Genomic DNA, 19,295 nt, shown 5'->3' with positions numbered 1-19,295 from the left:
CTTCTCCACTGTTAGTGCTTTGTAATTTTCTGCCCCTGACCCTCAGACTGCCTGTTTCTGCCCCTGACCCTCAGAAAGGCTGTTTCTGCCCCTGACCCTCAGACCACCTGTTTCTGCCCCTGACCCTCAGACCACCTGTTTCTGCCCCTGACCCTCAGATAGACTGTTTCTGCCCCTCAGACAGACTGTTCCTGCCCCTGACCCTCAGACTGCCTGTTTCTGCCCCGACCCTCAGAAAGGCTGTTTCTGCCCCTGATCCTCAGACTGCCTGTTGATGCCCCGACTTTCAGAAAGGCTGTTTCTGCCCCTGACCCTCAGAAAGGCTGTTTCTGCCCCTGACCCTCAGAAAGGCTGTTTCTGCCCCTGACCCTCAGACCACCTGTTTCTGCCCCTGACCCTCAGATAGACTGTTTCTGCCCCTCAGACAGACTGTTCCTGCCCCTGACCCTCAGATAGACTGTTTCTGCCCCGACCCTCAGACTGTCTGTTTCTGCCCCTCAGACTGCCTGTTACTGCCCCTGACCCTCAGACTGCCTGTTTCTGCCCCTGCCCCTGACCCTCAGATAGACTGTTTCTGCCCCTCAGACCACCTGTTTCTGCCCCTGACCCTCAGATAGACTGTTTCTGCCCCTCAGACAGCCTGTTTCTGCCCCTGACCCTCAGACTGCCTGTTTCTGCCCCTCAGACAGCCTGTTTCTGCCCCTGACCCTCAGACAGACTGTTTCTGCCCCTCAGACAGCCTGTTTCTGCCCCTGACCCTCAGACTGCCTGTTTCTGCCCCTCAGACAGACTGTTTCTGCCCCTGACCCTCAGACAGACTGTTTCTGCCCCTCAGACAGCCTGTTTCTGCCCCTGACCCTCAGACTGCCTGTTTCTGCCCCTCAGACAGACTGTTTCTGCCCCTGACCCTCAGACAGACTGTTTCTGCCCCTCAGACAGCCTGTTTCTGCCCCTGACCCTCAGACTGCCTGTTTCTGCCCCTCAGACAGACTGTTTCTGCCCCTGACCCTCAGACAGACTGTTTCTGCCCCTGACCCTCAGATAGACTGTTTCTGCCCCTGACCCTCAGACTGCCTGTTTCTGCCCCTCAGACAGACTGTTTCTGCCCCTGACCCTCAGACAGACTGTTTCTGCCCCTCAGACAGACTGTTTCTGCCCCTGACCCTCAGATAGACTGTTTCTGCCCCTCAGATAGACTGTTTCTGCCCCTGCTCAGTGCCAGCAGGCTATTGGACTTTTTTTTTTTTTAAGATGAAGGAAAGTCGTTTACCATATTTGGTGATTTGGGGGCGTTTCTTTATGCAAATGAGTCTTCAGAGCAGTTTAGAGATGAGTGGAGTTAATCAGAGTAAAGCTGCTGACACACAAAATGTACAGCTTTGAGAAAAGAGACCCCTGGTGGTAGAAGATTGATCAGGAACTAGTGAAGCTTCTTCTGCAGAATCCTCCAGCCCTCCCCATCCTGTCACCTCCCTCCCTCCCTCTCTCTCCCTCCCTCTCTCTCTCTCTCTCTCTCTCTCTTTGCTACCTCGTAATGAAAGTGAAAGAGGCTTCCGCACAGAGACAGAGCAAGAAAAGACAATTCCGATCTACCAAGATCGGTAAGTTATCATTTATATATACATATATACGTATGATATCATATATATATGAACGTGTTGTACACGCATCATGTTAAGAACTCGCAATGGTCTGAGTCTGAGTCAAATGCTTTGGATTATTATTATTTTTAGTAGTATTAGTATTAGTATGTACTGCATTATACTTTTCTTAAGCCTTCCTTAACATGTATAAGAAGCTTTTCGATTTCTGTCCACACTTCAGTTCAGTGTATTTGCTGTGTGTAGCTGTGTTTACTTTCACTATAGTAATACATATACAGTGTGATAGTATAACTGGAGTACCAGTTACTCAGCAACCTGCAGCTACTTCCTGCTGCACACTGCACTGTTATGTGAAGTTACTGTACACTCTTAAGGAAAAAAAACTGTACTTTTCTTCTCACTAGGGTGAAATGTGAATATAGTGTCCCTTTAAAAGGGACTTTTTCTTTAAAAAGAATTTTAACACACATACTTGAGGTTTAAAGGTAAAAGGTTTACGCTTGAGGAAAAGTACAGTATAGTACCCTTTTTTCCCCAAGAGTGCAAACTTAGATCCAAAAAACAGAACTATACGCTTTATTCACAAACTCATGACGCATCTCTACTCATCTCTGACTTTTCTCGAACCACACAGCCGTTATTGTACAGGCAGGTAGAGGAAGAAGTTACTGCATTCACTCTGTGTAATATAATATAAATGATCAGAGATGTTATTGCTGTAGCTCCATTTAACTACAGGTCAGGATACACTTTAATAAAAGTGAAAGCATCAGGCCACAGTATTACTGTTCAAGGTACTGTATAGAGATCAAAAGGTATCAGGTTTCCTAAAGTTTATTATATCCTCTAAAGACACCTGCGAGTTTCATTTAATCTGAATCATGTGAACTGTTCAGTAGATGGCAGCAATTTCTTTTAAATAAAAATTTAAATATAATGGCATTTTATTGATGTTTTAACATGACGCGCACCAGTGTCTTCTTACAAGAATCTCCCTTTTCACCCAAGTTTGGTCTTCACATACTTCGCATAACACACTAAGAGAAAAGTGCTATCTGCTCCCTTCCTCATACATGACCCTCACAGACACCCATGATTGGCTAGTGTCACTGTGATTGACAGGAGAGAGCGTATGCTCCTCCCACTCAGAGAGCACAGCCAGTTTTGCTCTCTAGACTCCCAGCTACAGATGGATTCCTTTAATAAATGTTGGCAGCTATTAACAGTCGTTCCCTCTCCAGCATCTCTTTTTTCTCTCTCTTCAAGTTAATAAGACAAAAAAAACCCCACAGCTTTTCATGTTGTTGAGAAACCGCAAAGTGTACGCTCCTCTGTCCTGAAGACTTTCTCATGCTGGGAAAGTTAAAGCACCGTGACTGTTACAAAGTGCTGACACTGGAGACTTTTTCCTTAAATGATACATAAACACCTCTGTGATTGACAGCAGAGAGAGTATGCCCCTCCCACCCAGAGAACACGGCCATGTTTGCCCTCTAGACTCCCGGCCACAGATCGCTTTGAACTCGTGCTGAAATGAGGAAGTAACCAAGAAACTGATGTCATAACAACAGAGTCACATCCTTTAATAAGTTTTGGTGTTGTACAGAAAACCAGTTTGATTTAACAAAGAAATATAAAAAAAAAAAAAGGTTTGAAGCAATGGCAAACTGAAATGAATAACGTATAAAATGTGAAACCTGGAAAACATTTCTAAGAGTTTACCTGGACGTCACAATTTACACAAAAACTGTATATTTTTTTGTAGATCGTAGAGACAATAGGGTTTAAATGTGAAAATGTGAATGTTTTATAGTCAATCATGAAAAGGCAAGTCTCAAGCCAAACAGCAGAGCAAGATGGATTTACAAAGCGGCCCAAAGGAACCTCAGCAGAATCAGCAGTGAGTACTGCTCTCATCAATCTGTCTTAATGTATATAAACTTCTTTCCCTCTTGAAGAGTTCTAATAATTGAGGAGTTGATTGTGTGTGTTCCTGCAGCATTACGCAGTGGATGTGTACAGAATCGTAACAAAGCCTTTATTCAAGAAATCACTCATATCTAGAACATTTAAGTGAAACCTTTCCACCTTTATGTAGGATTTTGTTGATATCTGTTTCATGGATGTTCTGTTGTAATGCTTTATAAGGCTTTACACAAGCCTCTGTAACTGTACGTAAATGTTTAACTGTACGTACACGTACATGGTGGTGTAGTGTAATACTTATACATATTGCACTTTTTAACTTTTAATATTTAGAGTTGTGGAAAGTCTGTGAAACAAGTTAGTTACGTTACAGCAGCTACAAACAGTCGTTCCCTCTCCAGCATCTCTTTTTTCTCTCTCTTTAAGTTAATAAGACAAAAAAAAAAAAAAAACAGCAGCTTGTCATGTTACAGAGAAACCACAAAGAAGCGTAAACTCCTCTGTCCTGAGGACTTTGTGAGAAATACTATTTAGAAGACTTTATAGACATATTATTCAACACTTAAAAACCATTTGATGTTGAAAGCAGAATAAACTGAACGTCAGTGCCACTCACTGTCGCTTTGTGCTCTGAAGCCTTACACGATGCTGATATAACATTTTATGTGTGCGTTTATGATCATTTATGTTCAGAGGTTCATGTGAAGCCTTATAAAGCTTTATGACGTGTTATCCAAAGATTTCTTTATGCCAAGTGGCAATATCTGAATATTTGGACCATTTAGACCTCATCAGCAGGCAATACTTACTGTTAATAAAATATTAAAATAATCATTGAAATGTCTTTGTTCTAATTTAGGCAGAAAGACCGAACTCACCTGCTCCCAGCTGTGTGTCCATGAAGAGTGACGCGTCCATGAATTTGATAAACACTTTCAACCGAGGGGAAAAGAGCAGTGGAAAAAGGTCTGCCATTCAGTAATCTACAACTACCATCATAAAACATTATTTATTTTAGCAAAATATTCTACAGTTTTTTTTCTACTCTAATTCTATGCAAAAGGAAAACATAAATGTCATTCTTAAAATGACTGTCCCTTTTTTCTATTAAATGTACCTACTGCTGCATTTTAGTCTGATCGCACAGTGATGCATGGTGATGTTGGGGGTCATGTCAGCTGTGTTAGTTCTTTATTTCTCTAAAATGCCAAATTCACAGGAATTTCCCTACATTTGTTCCTGATTATAGTTACACACTGCTGAAGTTTACAGACTTTGTCATAAAGCTGGAACAAATCTTTCTCAACACACACTACAGCCAGTCTGGCCATGCACAGTCCCTCAGCCCATGTGGTGCTGAGGCGGTGGGGTTGCTAAACCTTCCCAGATGAAACCATGTCTTTAATTTTTTAACTTTCCACTGAATATATACCAGTGAATATATGCATGAATATTATTTTACAATTGATGCTGTGGATATTTTCGATATGTAGAGTTTTAAAATTTTAATGAACTCCTGAAATGCTGTGTTCATTCATTTCTTTGCATGTCTGAGATAAAGATAAATCCTTGTTTGGTACCTCTTGACAACATTCCATGGAAACAGCATAATCAGGTGTAATGCAGTTAAGGACGCACACATCTGTTCTCTAATTCACTTGCAGGTTTTTAATAATTTTAGTATGTTTATTACAGTCTGCATAATAATGATAATGGTTCTCCTAGGAAAGCCTGACAGGCAGAACTGATAAAAACAAAACGTTAATCAAAGGAACTGAGACGATTCCTTCATTGGCAGTGAATGAGGTCTTTCAGTTTTTTTTTTTTTCTTGTCTTTGCAGTGTCGAGATAGAAAGACCTCGCTCACCGTCACCTAGCTATGTCTCTGTGGAGGGTGACAAGTCAGTAGAACTCAACCAGGATGATGGGGAAACTTTTCTACGTTTGCACCCATCGGCCACTGTACCGGCGAAGTACACACCACAGGAGCCCAAACTCTGCCAGCAGCACCGCATGCGTCTGGAAATTTATTGCAAGACTGATGAGACTCTGATCTGTAAACAGTGTGCAAATGTGCAACATCGAGGACACAACAAGAGCTACACACAGGCAGCTAGGGTAAGGCAAAAAATTTATGTTATAGCAGCTATAAACAGTCGTTCCCTCTCCAGCATCTCTTTTTTCTCTCTCTTCAAGTTAATAAGACAAAAAATAGCAGCTTGTCATGTTACAGAGAAACCACAAAGAAGCGTAAACTCCTCTGTCCTGAAGATTTTGTGAGAAATACTATTTAGAAGACTTTATAGACATATTATTCAAAACTTAAAAACCATTTGATGTTGAAAGCAGAATAAACTGAATGTCAGTGCCACTCACTGTCGCTTTGTGCTCTGAAGCCTTACACGATGCTGATATAACATTTTATGTGTGCGTTTATGATCATTTATGTTCAGAGGTTCATGTGAAGCCTTATAAAGCTTTATGACGTGTTATACAAAGATTTCTTTATGCCAAGTGGCAATATCTGAATATTTGGACCATTTAGACCTCATCAACAACCAAAACTTACTGTTAATAAAATATTAAAATAATCATTGAAATGTCTTTTTGGTCATTTAGGCAGAAAGACCGAACTCACCTGTTCCCAGCTGTGTGTCCATGAAGAGTGACGCGTCCATTGATTTTCTTTACCAGTTCAGCCAAAGGAAAAAGAGCAGTGGAAAAAGGTTTGCAATTCAAGTGTAACTACTGTCATAAAACATTCTTTCATTTAACAAAATCACTTGCTGTTTTTTCCCACTCTTATTCTACACTTGCTTGCACAAGAAAAACGTAAATGCCATTCTTAAAAGGACTGTCCCTTTTTAAGATGTGCTTCCTGTTGCTTTGTAGTCTATTCCCTTGTCTTCACATGTACCACCTTGTCACCACCTCCCCCTTTAGTTCCCTCAACCAGCTCAAAAGCCTCAGATTCACAGGATTTTGGTCCTGATGATAGTTAGACAATGTCTGACTTCACTAATGCTCTTGTAGCTGAATGAACACGAATCCCCACAGCCACGCTCCAAACTCTATTGGAAAGCTAGCGTGGTAGTGGTAGCTCAGTGGTTTAGATGTTGGACTACTGATTGGCAGGTCATGAGTTCGATCCCCAGCACCACCAAGCTGCTACTACTGGGCCCTTGAACAAGGCCCTGAACCCTCAGCTACTCAGTTGTATAAAAAAAATAAAATAAAATAAAAAAATGAGATAAATGTAAATTGCTCTGGATAAGGGCGTCTGCCGAATGCCGTAAATGTAAAGCCTTCCCAGAAGAGTGGAGCTTATTATAAATCTAAAGTGTGATGCTCAACCAGCACATATGAGTGTAATGGTCAGGTGTGCACATACTTTTGTGATATACATTTGTGTAATTCCTTGTTTGGGATCTCTTAATAACATTCCATGGAAACAGTGGAATCAGGTGTAATGCAGTGATGCACAGAATTTAAGGATGCACACATCTGTTCTCTAATTCACTTGCAGATGTGTGTGTGTGTTTTTAAATTATTTTAGTATGAATTATGCTGCTTTAAACAGTTTAAACACCCAATATTAGGCAATTCTGACCCATGAGCAACAAAACTGATAAATCAAAGGAACTGAGACGATTCCTTCATTGGCAGTGAATGAGGTCTTTCAGTTTTTTTTTCCTGTCATTCGCAGTGTCGAGATAGAAAGACCTCGCTCACCGTCACCTAGCTATGTCTCTATGGAGGGTGACAAGTCAGTAGAACTCAACCAGGATGATGGGGAAACTTTTCTACGTTTGCACCCATCGGCCACTGTACCGGCGAAGTACACACCACAGGAGCCCAAACTCTGCCAGCAGCACCGCATGCGCCTGGAAATTTATTGCAAGACTGATGAGACTCTGATCTGTAAACAGTGTGCAACTGTGCAACATCGAGGACACAACAAGAGCTACACACAGGCAGCTAGGGTAAGGCAAAAAATTTATGTTATAGCAGCTATAAACAGTCGTTCCCTCTCCAGCATCTCTTTTTTCTCTCTCTTCAAGTTAATAAGACAAAAAACAGCAGCTTGTCATGTTACAGAGAAACCACAAAGAAGCGTAAACTCCTCTGTCCTGAAGATTTTGTGAGAAATACTATTTAGAAGACTTTATAGACATATTATTCAAAACTTAAAAACCATTTGATGTTGAAAGCAGAATAAACTGAATGTCAGTGCCACTCACTGTCGCTTTGTGCTCTGAAGCCTTACACGATGCTGATATAACATTTTATGTGTGCGTTTATGATCATTTATGTTCAGAGGTTCATGTGAAGCCTTATAAAGCTTTATGACGTGTTATCCAAAGATTTCTTTATGCCAAGTGGCAATATCTGAATATTTGGACCATTTAGACCTCATCAACAACCAAAACTTACTGTTAATAAAATATTAAAATAATCATTGAAATGTCTTTTTGGTCATTTAGGCAGAAAGACCGAACTCACCTGCTCCCAGCTGTGTGTCCATGAAGAGTGACGCGTCCATTGATTTTCTTTACCAGTTCAGCCAAAGGAAAAAGAGCAGTGAAAAAAGGTTTGCAATTCAAGTGTAACTACTGTCATAAAACATTCTTTCATTATTTAACAAAATCACGAGCTAATTTTTCCCACTCTTATTCTACACTTGCTTGCAAAAGAAAAACGTAAATGCCGTTCTTAAAAGGACTGTCCCTTTTTAAGATGTGCTTCCTGTTGCTTTGTAGTCTATTCCCTTGTCTTCACATGTACCACCTTGTCACCACTTCCCCCTTTAGTTCCCTCAACCAGCTCAAAAGCCTCAGATTCACAGGATTTTGGTCCTGATGATAGTTAGACAATGTCTGACTTCACTAATGCTCTTGTAGCTGAATGAACACGAATCCCCACAGCCACGCTCCAAACTCTATTGGAAAGCTAGAGTGGTAGTGGTAGCTCAGTGGTTTAGATGTTGGACTACTGATTAGCAGGTCATGAGTTTGATCCCCAGCACCACCAAGCTGCTACTGCTGGGCCCTTGAACAAGGCCCTGAACCCTCAGCTACTCAGTTGTATAAAACAAAAAAAAAGAGATAAATGTAAATCGCTCTGGATAAGGGCGTCTGCCGAATGCCGTAAATGTAAAGCCTTCCCAGAAGAGTGGTGCTTATTATAAATCTAAAGTGTGATGCTCAACCAGCCCATATGAGTGTAATGGTCAGGTGTGCACATACTTTTGTGATATACATTTGTGTAATTCCTTGTTTGGGATCTCTTAATAACATTCCATGGAAACAGTGGAATCAGGTGTAATGCAGTGATGCACAGAATTTAAGGATGCACACATCTGTTCTCTAATTCACTTGCAGATGTGTGTGTGTTTTTAAATTATTTTAGTATGAATTATGCTGCTTTAAACAGTTTAAACACCCAATATTAGGCAATTCTGTCCCATGAGCAACAAAACTGATAAATCAAAGGAACTGAGACGATTCCTTCACTGGCAGTGAATGAGGTCTTTCAGTTTTTTTTTCCTGTCATTCGCAGTGTCGAGATAGAAAGACCTCGCTCACCGTCACCTAGCTATGTCTCTGTGGAGGGTGACAAGTCAGTAGAACTCAACCAGGATGATGGGGAAACTTTTCTACGTTTGCACCCATCGGCCACTGTACCGGCGAAGTACACACCACAGGAGCCCAAACTCTGCCAGCAGCACCACATGCGCCTGGAAATTTATTGCAAGACTGATGAGACTCTGATCTGTAAACAGTGTGCAAATGTGCAACATCGAGGACACAACAAGAGCTACACACAGGCAGCTAGGGTAAGGCAAAAAATTTATGTTATAGCAGCTATAAACAGTCGTTCCCTCTCCAGCATCTCTTTTTTCTCTCTCTTCAAGTTAATAAGACAAAAAATAGCAGCTTGTCATGTTACAGAGAAACCACAAAGAAGCGTAAACTCCTCTGTCCTGAAGATTTTGTGAGAAATACTATTTATAAGACTTTATAGACATATTATTCAAAACTTAAAAACCATTTGATGTTGAAAGCAGAATAAACTGAATGTCAGTGCCACTCACTGTCGCTTTGTGCTCTGAAGCCTTACACGATGCTGATATAACATTTTATGTGTGCGTTTATGATCATTTATGTTCAGAGGTTCATGTGAAGCCTTATAAAGCTTTATGACGTGTTATACAAAGATTTCTTTATGCCAAGTGGCAATATCTGAATATTTGGACCATTTAGACCTCATCAACAACCAAAACTTACTGTTAATAAAATATTAAAATAATCATTGAACTGTCTTTTTGGTCATTTAGGCAGAAAGACCGAACTCACCTGCTCCCAGCTGTGTGTCCATGAAGAGTGACGCGTCCATTGATTTTCTTTACCAGTTCAGCCAAAGGAAAAAGAGCAGTGGAAAAAGGTTTGCAATTCAAGTGTAACTACTGTCATAAAACATTCTTTCATTTAACAAAATCACTTGCTGTTTTTTCCCACTCTTATTCTACACTTGCTTGCACAAGAAAAACGTAAATGCCATTCTTAAAAGGACTGTCCCTTTTTAAGATGTGCTTCCTGTTGCTTTGTAGTCTATTCCCTTGTCTTCACATGTACCACCTTGTCACCACTTCCCCCTTTAGTTCCCTCAACCAGCTCAAAAGCCTCAGATTCACAGGATTTTGGTCCTGATGATAGTTAGACAATGTCTGACTTCACTAATGCTCTTGTAGCTGAATGAACACGAATCCCCACAGCCACGCTCCAAACTCTATTGGAAAGCTAGCGTGGTAGTGGTAGCTCAGTGGTTTAGATGTTGGACTACTGATTGGCAGGTCATGAGTTCGATCCCCAGCACCACCAAGCTGCTACTGCTGGGCCCTTGAACAAGGCCCTGAACCCTCAGCTACTCAGTTGTATAAAAAAAAAAATAAAATAAAAAAATGAGATAAATGTAAATTGCTCTGGATAAGGGCGTCTGCCGAATGCCGTAAATGTAAAGCCTTCCCAGAAGAGTGGAGCTTATTATAAATCTAAAGTGTGATGCTCAACCAGCACACATGAGTGTAATGGTCAGGTGTGCACATACTTTTGTGATATACATTTGTGTAATTCCTTCTTTGGGATCTCTTAATAACATTCCATGGAAACAGTGGAATCAGGTGTAATGCAGTGATGCACAGAATTTAAGGATGCACACATCTGTTCTCTAATTCACTTGCAGCTGTGTGTGTGTTTTTAAATTATTTTAGTATGAATTATGCTGCTTTAAACAGTTTAAACACCCAATATTAGGCAATTCTGACCTATGAGCAACAAAACTGATAAATCAAAGGAACTGAGACGATTCCTTCACTGGCAGTGAATGAGGTCTTTCAGTTTTTTTTTCTTGTCTTTGCAGTGTCGAGATAGAAAGACCTCGCTCACCGTCACCTAGCTATGTCTCTGTGGAGGGTGACAAGTCAGTAGAACTCAACCAGGATGATGGGGAAACTTTTCTACGTTTGCACCCATCGGCCACTGTACCGGCGAAGTACACACCACAGGAGCCCAAACTCTGCCAGCAGCACCGCATGCGCCTGGAAATTTATTGCAAGACTGATGAGACTCTGATCTGTAAACAGTGTGCAACTGTGCAACATCGAGGACACAACAAGAGCTACACACAGGCAGCTAGGGTAAGGCAAAAAATCTGTGGTGTTCAAAGAAGTTGTGCAGCTCATGCAGGGCTGTTTAATACATCAGGCTTTTCTTTCATTGCAGTGTTGAATAATTCATATGATGTCAGTGTGTTTTGCTTATAAATAATAAACACCTTCTAACCAGTGCTATAATGTTCCTCTTTCTTTCTTACAGGCTCTGCTGGAGCTGGACACATTGTCTTTACTTGAGCAAACGCTGAACAACGTAGACACAAACAAGTTCATGTGGTATCTGTGTCAAAATTACCCAGAATGCTTTGAGACTCCTCAGGTGACTTGTGATATCCAGGAAGCATCTAAACTCATTCTGGAGAGATTTGGCTCAGTTGCAGCTCCAAAGATTGCTCTAAAGGTCATGTTGGAGTTAGGTAGGATCAAACATCTGTTTACTGAAGCATTTCCAAATGAACGTGATCTAAACTCATCATTTTATTTGATTGGTTCATTTTTTCTTTTCATAGGCAAAAGTCATAAGACCATCCAAGATCATCTAAAATATAAACTACAGGGTCATCTTAGATCGAAATTCCAGTGCATACGTGAAGGAAATGCTCAGCAGGGGAATCCGATTCTTCTAAACGATATCTTCACGGAGCTTCTCATTACCGAAGGAGGGGATGGAGCTATCAATAAAGAACATGAGATCAGACAGATTGAGGATGCGTGCAAGAACAAGGGAATGGAAGAGATTGTGATAAAATGCAACGATATATTTCAACCTTTACCCGGACAGAACAAACGCATTCGGACCGTGCTAACCAAGGGCATCGCTGGGATTGGGAAAACTGTATCTGTACACAAGTTCATCTTGGACTGGGCAGAAGGAAAAGCGAATCAGGATATCCATTACATCTTCCCACTTCCTTTCCGTGACCTGAATTTGAAGGGAAATGACAAATATAGTGTGATGCAGCTTCTTCATCATTACTTTCCAGAACTTAAAGAACTCAGAACCATAAGGAGCGAGGAAGTGAAAACCGTGTTTATCTTTGATGGCCTGGACGAGTGCCGACTTCCCCTGAATTTCATGAACAATGAAATGTGCTGTGACCTGACAGAGAATATCTCGGTGGATGTCCTGCTGACAAACCTCATTCAGGGAAATTTACTTCCCTCTGCTCTTGTCTGGGTAACCTCCCGACCAGCAGCGACCAATCAGATCCCTCCCGAGTGTGTTGACCAGGTTACAGAGGTCCGAGGGTTTAACGACTCGGAGAAAGAGGAGTACTTCCGAAAGAGGTTTGGTGATCGAGGCCTTGCTGAAAAAATCATTGCACACATCAAGTCTTCAAGGAGCCTCCACATTATGTGCCATATCCCTGTCTTCTGCTGGATATCTGCTACGGTTCTGGAGAAGACGTTGGGTAACTCAGACACGGAAGTACCTAAAACTCTGACCCAGATGTACACCCACTTTCTTTTCATTCAGACACATTTGAAAAACAAGAAATACCACGGAGTGATTCAAGACAACACGGACCTGTCCGAATCTGACAAAGAGATGATTTTCAAACTGGCCAAGTTAGCGTTTCTGCAGTTAGAGAAAGAAAATCTGATTTTCTACGAAAATGATTTGACCGAATGCGACATCGATGTTAGCAAAGCAACCGAGTACTCTGCAATTTGCACAGAAATTTTCAAAGAAGAGTTTGGATTGTACCGAGAGCGGGTCTTCTGCTTTGTGCATCTGAGCATTCAGGAGCACTTAGCTGCTGTCTATGTGCAACTTAAATTTATGGACAGCCACATAAACATACTCCAAGAAGAGACAGAGAATCAGAACAAAATGGTGAAGATGTCAGATTTGCACAAGAGCGCCGTGGACAGAGCGTTGAAGAGCAAGAACGGACACTTTGACCTTTTCCTTCGCTTTCTTCTCGGTCTCTCGCTCGACTCCAATCAGGCTCTTTTGAGAGGCTTGCTCCCAAAACCGTGTTTGGAGAGTTTGGAGGAAACGGTGGACTACATCAAGGAGAAGATCAGGAAGGAGTCGTCAGCGGAAAGGACTATCAACCTGTTCCACTGTCTGAATGAACTGAATTACAACTCGTTAGTGGAAGAAATTCATAGCTTCCTGAGATCAGGCAAGCAGTCAGAGACGGAGCTTAAACCTGACCAGTGCTCAGCTTTGGCCTATGTGCTGCTAACGTCAGAGGATGTGATGAATGAATTTGACTTGAAGATGTGTAACACGTCTCCTGAGGGATATCGGAGACTGTTACCAGTTGTCAAGACCTCGAGAAGAGCCAGGTAATTTTCTACACGGAAACTTTCTAATCATAAGCATAACAGGTAATGTAGTAATAGAGGTGAGATCATGTGCTATCATAAGGAACTCTAAAATTTTTATACTATTATACTATAGATGCAGGTGTGCCACAACCTTTGAAATATGCTACAAGTTTTTTTTTTTGTTGTTGTTGTTGTTGTTGTTTTCTCCCCAAGTTTGGTCTTGCCAATTCCCACCCACTAGCTGACTTTCTCCTGCAACACAGCATCTACAACAGCAAATATGTGCTTCAAACAATTGAACCCTTGCACTATCACTTCCCAGCTGTGTCATTTTTCATGAAATCTCATTGATCTGTTTCATTTTATCTCACAACCTTCAACAGACTCGCTGGTGTCAATCTCACAGATGAATCCTGTGAGACCCTGGCTTCGATTCTCCAGTCCGCTAACTCACACCTGGTAGAACTGGACCTCAGCTTTAACAGTTTGGGAGATTTAGGAGTGAAACTTCTCTGTACCGGCATCTCAAATCCACACAGCAAACTGGAGAAACTGACTCTCAGTCACAACGAGCTGGAACATATCGGAGTGAAGCTGCTGTGCGATTGTCTGCAGAGTCCACACTGTAAACTGCAGACACTTGGGTTTGTAATTATTTTGCTTATGTGTGCAGTAATAATGGCACTTGATGCAATGTTTTAAAGCTTTGCAAATAGAGTAAAGCAAATGTTTTTTATTTCAGTAAAATCTTATACTGTAGAAAACAGTTAGCAGATCGTGCATTCAGACATTTTATAACAAACCTAGAAAGAGTGTCTGAGTGTTAGTCATTATACTAGTCATCATACTGCATGTATGTTTTGTACTTTTTACCTGTTTGCAGATTGGCTGGCACAAACTTCTCAGAACAATCTTGCGAATTAATGGCCTCAGTTTTCCAATCTGCTAACTCGCAACTGAAGGAGCTCGATCTCGGCTGCAATAAAGATATAAAAGACTCCGGAGTGAAGCTTCTCTCTGCTGGACTGATTAGTTTGCAGTGTAAACTTGAGAAACTCAGGTTAATTTACAGTAATCTCCATTCCAATTTTTATTAATTTTGTCAATAGCTGAACGTCCTTAAATAAAGTAGGTTAAAGTAACAACATTAAAACAAACACAGAAAAACAAACTGAAATAGTTTCTGTCACTCTATAGGTTGGACAGATGTGACCTCAGCCATGAATCATGTGAAGCCTTGAAAACCGTTCTCCAATCACCCAACTCTTGCTTGAAACAGCTGGATCTCAGCTACAACAAGCTAGGAGACTCCGGAGTGCAACAGCTCTGTGATGGACTAACACATCCAAGCTGTAAACTGGAGTTACTGGATCTGAGCTACAACAACCTCGGCCATTCCGGAGTAAAACTTCTCTCTACTGGACTGATGAATCCAGACTGTAAACTCAAGAGTATAAGGTTGAACATCAGTTTTTTTTTAAATTAAAATTTCAAAGCAATCCTGTTTCTGAAGATTGACGTTCCTATAAAATTTAGTTCCAAACAATCTTGTGTATGCAGAAGAGGGTGGATAGCGCTTTCCTCTGAGTGTGTTACACTGCCTTGTGACACAATAGTTTGAAAAATTGGCAAATTACAAAATTTGGGAGAAAATTGGGGAAAGAAATCAGTTTCAAGCCTAATACAGCAGAGAACATCCAGCTAAACAAGTAGACTGATTATCTGGAGCAGGTGTGTTGGTTTAAATTAGAACTACTTTCAGGATCCACGTATTGTAGATCTCCAGGAACAGAACTGGTGATCAGTAATCTATGTAGTTTGATGCAAAGCCTGTGTGTAACATGATAAGTTAAAAAGATGGAATAATCCTTCAAATGATAATGTACTTTGCTCATCTGTAGACTTGCTGATGTCGGCATTCCAGAGGGGACGTGTGAAATTCTGGCCTTGGCTCTACAGTCAGAAAATCCATACCTCAGAGAGCTCGATCTCAGCAGCAATTACATTGGAGATTCAGGAGTGGAACTGCTCTGTGCTGGATTGATCAGCCCAAACTGCTTCCTCGAAAAACTAAGGTGAATACAATGTCTACGTTTTTTTATTTATGTTAGGAATCTTGCTTGAGACATACAAGTTAGAAATGCTGTTATATTAGCTGCAATGGTTTCCTGACTAACTCTTTGTTACAGTTTATAATGTATTTTTGTATTTTCTCTGCTGCAGTCTGCGTTGGTGTAATCTCACAGAGAGGTCCTGTTCAAACCTGGCCTCGGTTCTGAGTTCCCACACTCGTTTGACAGAACTGGAGCTGAGAGACAACGATGTGAAAGATTCAGGGCTGAAACTGCTTTGCACTGGTCTTCAGGATCCAGGATGCTCACTGCAGAAACTAGGGTAAGGCACACAGCAGTGCAACGTAACAGTGGAGCAATTCTCTGTGCTTTATCACATCTACATTATCAAAGGCGTTATTATGCTAAAATTCAAGGTTCCCTTTATTATTTAACACTCTCTATCATTCTATAGAGACTACAGTTATTTTCCAGAGATAACTAGATATTTTTGAGGGCAGTTTGTTTTTGCCATAAATACATGTAAAATCTGCTTTTGTTACAGTTTTGTAGTCATCTTGTAGTGAATAAATCAAAATGATTGTATTAAGAATCCATGCTGAACTCAAATAAATATCATGTAATGTATCACTGTAATGGACCAAGCACACTGGAACTGTATCAGGTGTGTGTTGGTGGTGTATATTCATTGTGAGTGAAGTGTAATAGTTGTTCCTCTGCAGTCTTTCAGGGTGTTGTGTTACAGAAGATGGCTGCTCTGCTCTAGCCTCAGCTTTAAGCTCAGATCACTCGCAGCTCAGAGAGCTGGACCTCAGCTACAATCATCCAGGAGAGTCAGGAGTGAGACAGCTGTCTGCTGTACGAGATAATCCACACTGTAACCTGGAGAAACTCAGGTGAGTGGAGCAAGGGAAGAAAAAGCTACTATACTAGGGCTCTTGTCAGTTCAGACATTGCCAAATCCAAGCCCAAGACTAGCCAAGATCAAGTCCAAATGAAAGAGAGACAGAGTCAAGGTCGAGACCGAAAACCATCAAATCCTTTTCACACTATTAACTTCCGCTAATCAGATTCATTTGTGCATTATACCAAAAATTAGAGTATGCTTTCTAGAAAAGCTTTGTTGTCAAACTTTGTGCATGTGAAAAGACAACATGAACATTATTTTTACAAACTCTCAGTTGAGACCAAGACCATATTTAGCAAGGCCAATCCCCAAGGCTGAGACAAGTCGGAGTACAAATGCCAAGATGAGTCCAAATCAATACAGACTGGACTCGTGTCCTATAGCCCATCTTTTTACAGCTTCTCAGCCTGGAATTTCCTGGTTTCAGGCTCAATTAAGTTGCGTGATTAAAGTCTTTATGCTGACTACAAGACTGTACAGGACAATAAACTGTAAAAATATTGGGGGAAAAAAAGACATTTAGAGGAGGCAAAAAACATTACGTTTTATTAATGGTGGTGGATGAATCATACTGAGGAATCATAAACAGTATGACCAAATAACATAAATTATCAAGATCAAGGTTTTGCTTTAACGAAAAAATGGGTTCATTTTGGGTTTTTATTTAGAGTTTGTAGCCTACTGAAGGTTTCTCAGGGAACCTTTATGAAGAGGTTAGTGTGCTAAACGAATACGTTATCACCACTCTTACCTGATTTCTTTGTTCTTTGTACAGTGTGGACCACAGTGGCGAGTGCAGGATCAAACCAGGACTAAAGAAATGTAAGAATCTCCACAGCTGGGTTTAACAGTGTATCTTTCAACATGAAGGAACTTTCTAAGGACATATTTTATTTTATTATGTCTTTATAAGACTGTCTTATTTTGTTTTTGTTGTTCATTTTACGTTATTCACATTCTGTTGAGTTCTATTTAGATCTCAAGTTTTATACCAGAGGTTAGCTACAGATATATACAGATCTATAATATAGTGTAATAGACCAAATTCATTTTGAGCCACTGTTTCTGCAGACGCTTGTGAGATCACCCTGGACCCAAACACGGCACACAGAACTATGCCTCTGAGTGGAAACAAAAAGGTGACAAGGACTCGAAGTCAGCAGCCATATCCGGACCATCCAGATCGGTTTGAGTACTATGCCCAGATTTTGTGCAGAGAGCCCCTGAGCGGTGCTCGCTTCTACTGGGAAACTGAGTGGACTGGCAATACCATTTACAGTGGAGTAACTTACAAAGGTATCAACAGAAAAGGTCGCAGTAATGACTGCAAACTGGGGATGAATAATATATCCTGGATTCTGTTCTGTTCTAACAACTATGGTTATTACGCTGGTTACAATAACAAGGAGACAGTTGTAACTCCTCCACCGAATCCGTCCAGAAGAATGGGTATCTATTTAGACTGGCAGGCGGGTACACTCTCCTATTTTATCATCTCTGCCGACAGGGTGTATCACACGTACACATTTCACACAACGTTCACCGAGCCCCTGTATCCAGGGTTCCGGGTCGATGACACAGTGACACTATGTGAGCTGGATTAAACAAAAGAGCATGCACTTTATGGAAATTACTGTAGGCTATGTCAGAAATTTAGTCCGAGGTTTTAAAGGAAGTAATAATCCACTGTGTGTTGTGCTGTTACAATAATATAATCAGTGACGAGGCGGTGCGATGAAGCGGAGTTACTGTTACCAACCTGAAGATGATTATTTTCCTATAACAGCACGTCCCCAAGTGTTTTATTCCTCTTATTCCACAGCAAGTTGTCACTGATTACATGAGTTTATTTATTAAAGCGCCTCTGTGGAACATACATACATGAAAGAAATTCTCGCTTATGTTACAGACGATCATTTAGAGCAACTATTCTTTCACCAGACTCTCTTTTTTCTCTCTCTTGAAGTTAACTGTAACAAAAAAGAAAATGCAATTTGTTACCGCAAAATGTGAAATCCTTTGTACTGAAGTAACGGTACTCTTTAATTTTTAAATGTCTTAAAGAACTGTTAAGTTGTCCACCGCAAAACATTTTTTTTAAATTGACTTTATTTAATTTAGTGAATCTTAGCCTTTCTGTATGTGTGTGTTTGTTGTCTGTAAAATGCTCTGATTTTTAATAATAATATCCAAAAAAAAAAAAGAGCACACTTTAGGTTTATGTATTTACGTAACTAAACTATATTAGGTAACTAATGTAACAAAGTGTTCATATTTATCTGGGACGTAAAAGCATAAAAAGAAAAAAGCAGAAGAGTTGAAATGGAATAAGTAAGTTATGTTACTTATTTGTGCAATTATTTCATACAATATTTAGATGACTTTGCTTCAAAAAAAAAATCAAGAAAGCAGAAATTTTAAAGTGCACTGCAATTTTTAAATGCAGTTTTATTTTTATTTATTATTTAAATGTGCAATTTAGGTATTACACACTTTTTGTAATGGTTGTTGTTCTTTGTCTTAATTTTTAATACATATTTATTTCAATTTTTGTTTATTTATTCGTTTGTTCAGTTATTTTTATTTATTAAATGGTTTTTCCCCTTATATAAAGGAGTATTTGTATAAATCACACACACACACACACACACACACACACAGCACTGTGTATATAATTTTCGACCGTTATTTTTCACCAAAACGTCTCTTCTGAACTGAGAGTCGACTCTCAACCTTCACCTTGAAAAAGAGCCATTTTGCAGAGTTGATTCAAAGAGCCGACTCATATAGCTGATTGAAATAACCGATTCACACAGCTGATTCAAAGAACCGAT

The 19,295-nt window shown here is 40.5% G+C and overlaps 1 protein-coding gene across 2 annotated transcripts; it reads left to right on the top strand.

The window, feature by feature from the left end:
- Positions 1-1,528: 1,528 nt before the first annotated feature.
- Positions 1,529-18,948, top strand: LOC113533106 (NACHT, LRR and PYD domains-containing protein 12-like). Of its 2 annotated transcripts, XM_053228169.1 has the most exons (20): positions 1,529-1,601; positions 3,418-3,504; positions 4,390-4,496; positions 5,372-5,648; positions 6,150-6,256; positions 7,237-7,513; positions 8,015-8,121; positions 9,090-9,366; positions 9,868-9,974; positions 10,950-11,226; positions 11,405-11,618; positions 11,712-13,500; positions 13,866-14,126; positions 14,366-14,542; positions 14,680-14,940; positions 15,384-15,557; positions 15,706-15,876; positions 16,277-16,450; positions 17,237-17,283; positions 17,533-18,948. In XM_053228169.1, the coding sequence occupies exons 2-20, from the start codon at positions 3,424-3,426 to the stop codon at positions 18,063-18,065; spliced, it is 5,418 nt and encodes a 1,805-aa protein (XP_053084144.1). In that variant the 5' UTR covers positions 1,529-1,601; positions 3,418-3,423; the 3' UTR covers positions 18,066-18,948. The 2 variants fall into 2 exon arrangements, with proteins under 2 accessions (XP_053084144.1, XP_053084145.1); XM_053228170.1 differs by lacking the exons at positions 4,390-4,496; positions 5,372-5,648.
- The last annotated feature ends 347 nt before the right edge of the window (positions 18,949-19,295 follow it).

The sequence above is a fragment of the Pangasianodon hypophthalmus genome, chromosome 22, assembly GCF_027358585.1.
Source record: "Pangasianodon hypophthalmus isolate fPanHyp1 chromosome 22, fPanHyp1.pri, whole genome shotgun sequence".
In the NCBI taxonomy this organism is placed as follows: Eukaryota; Metazoa; Chordata; class Actinopteri; order Siluriformes; family Pangasiidae; genus Pangasianodon; species Pangasianodon hypophthalmus.
This window is presented reverse-complemented; position numbering and strand designations above follow the sequence as displayed.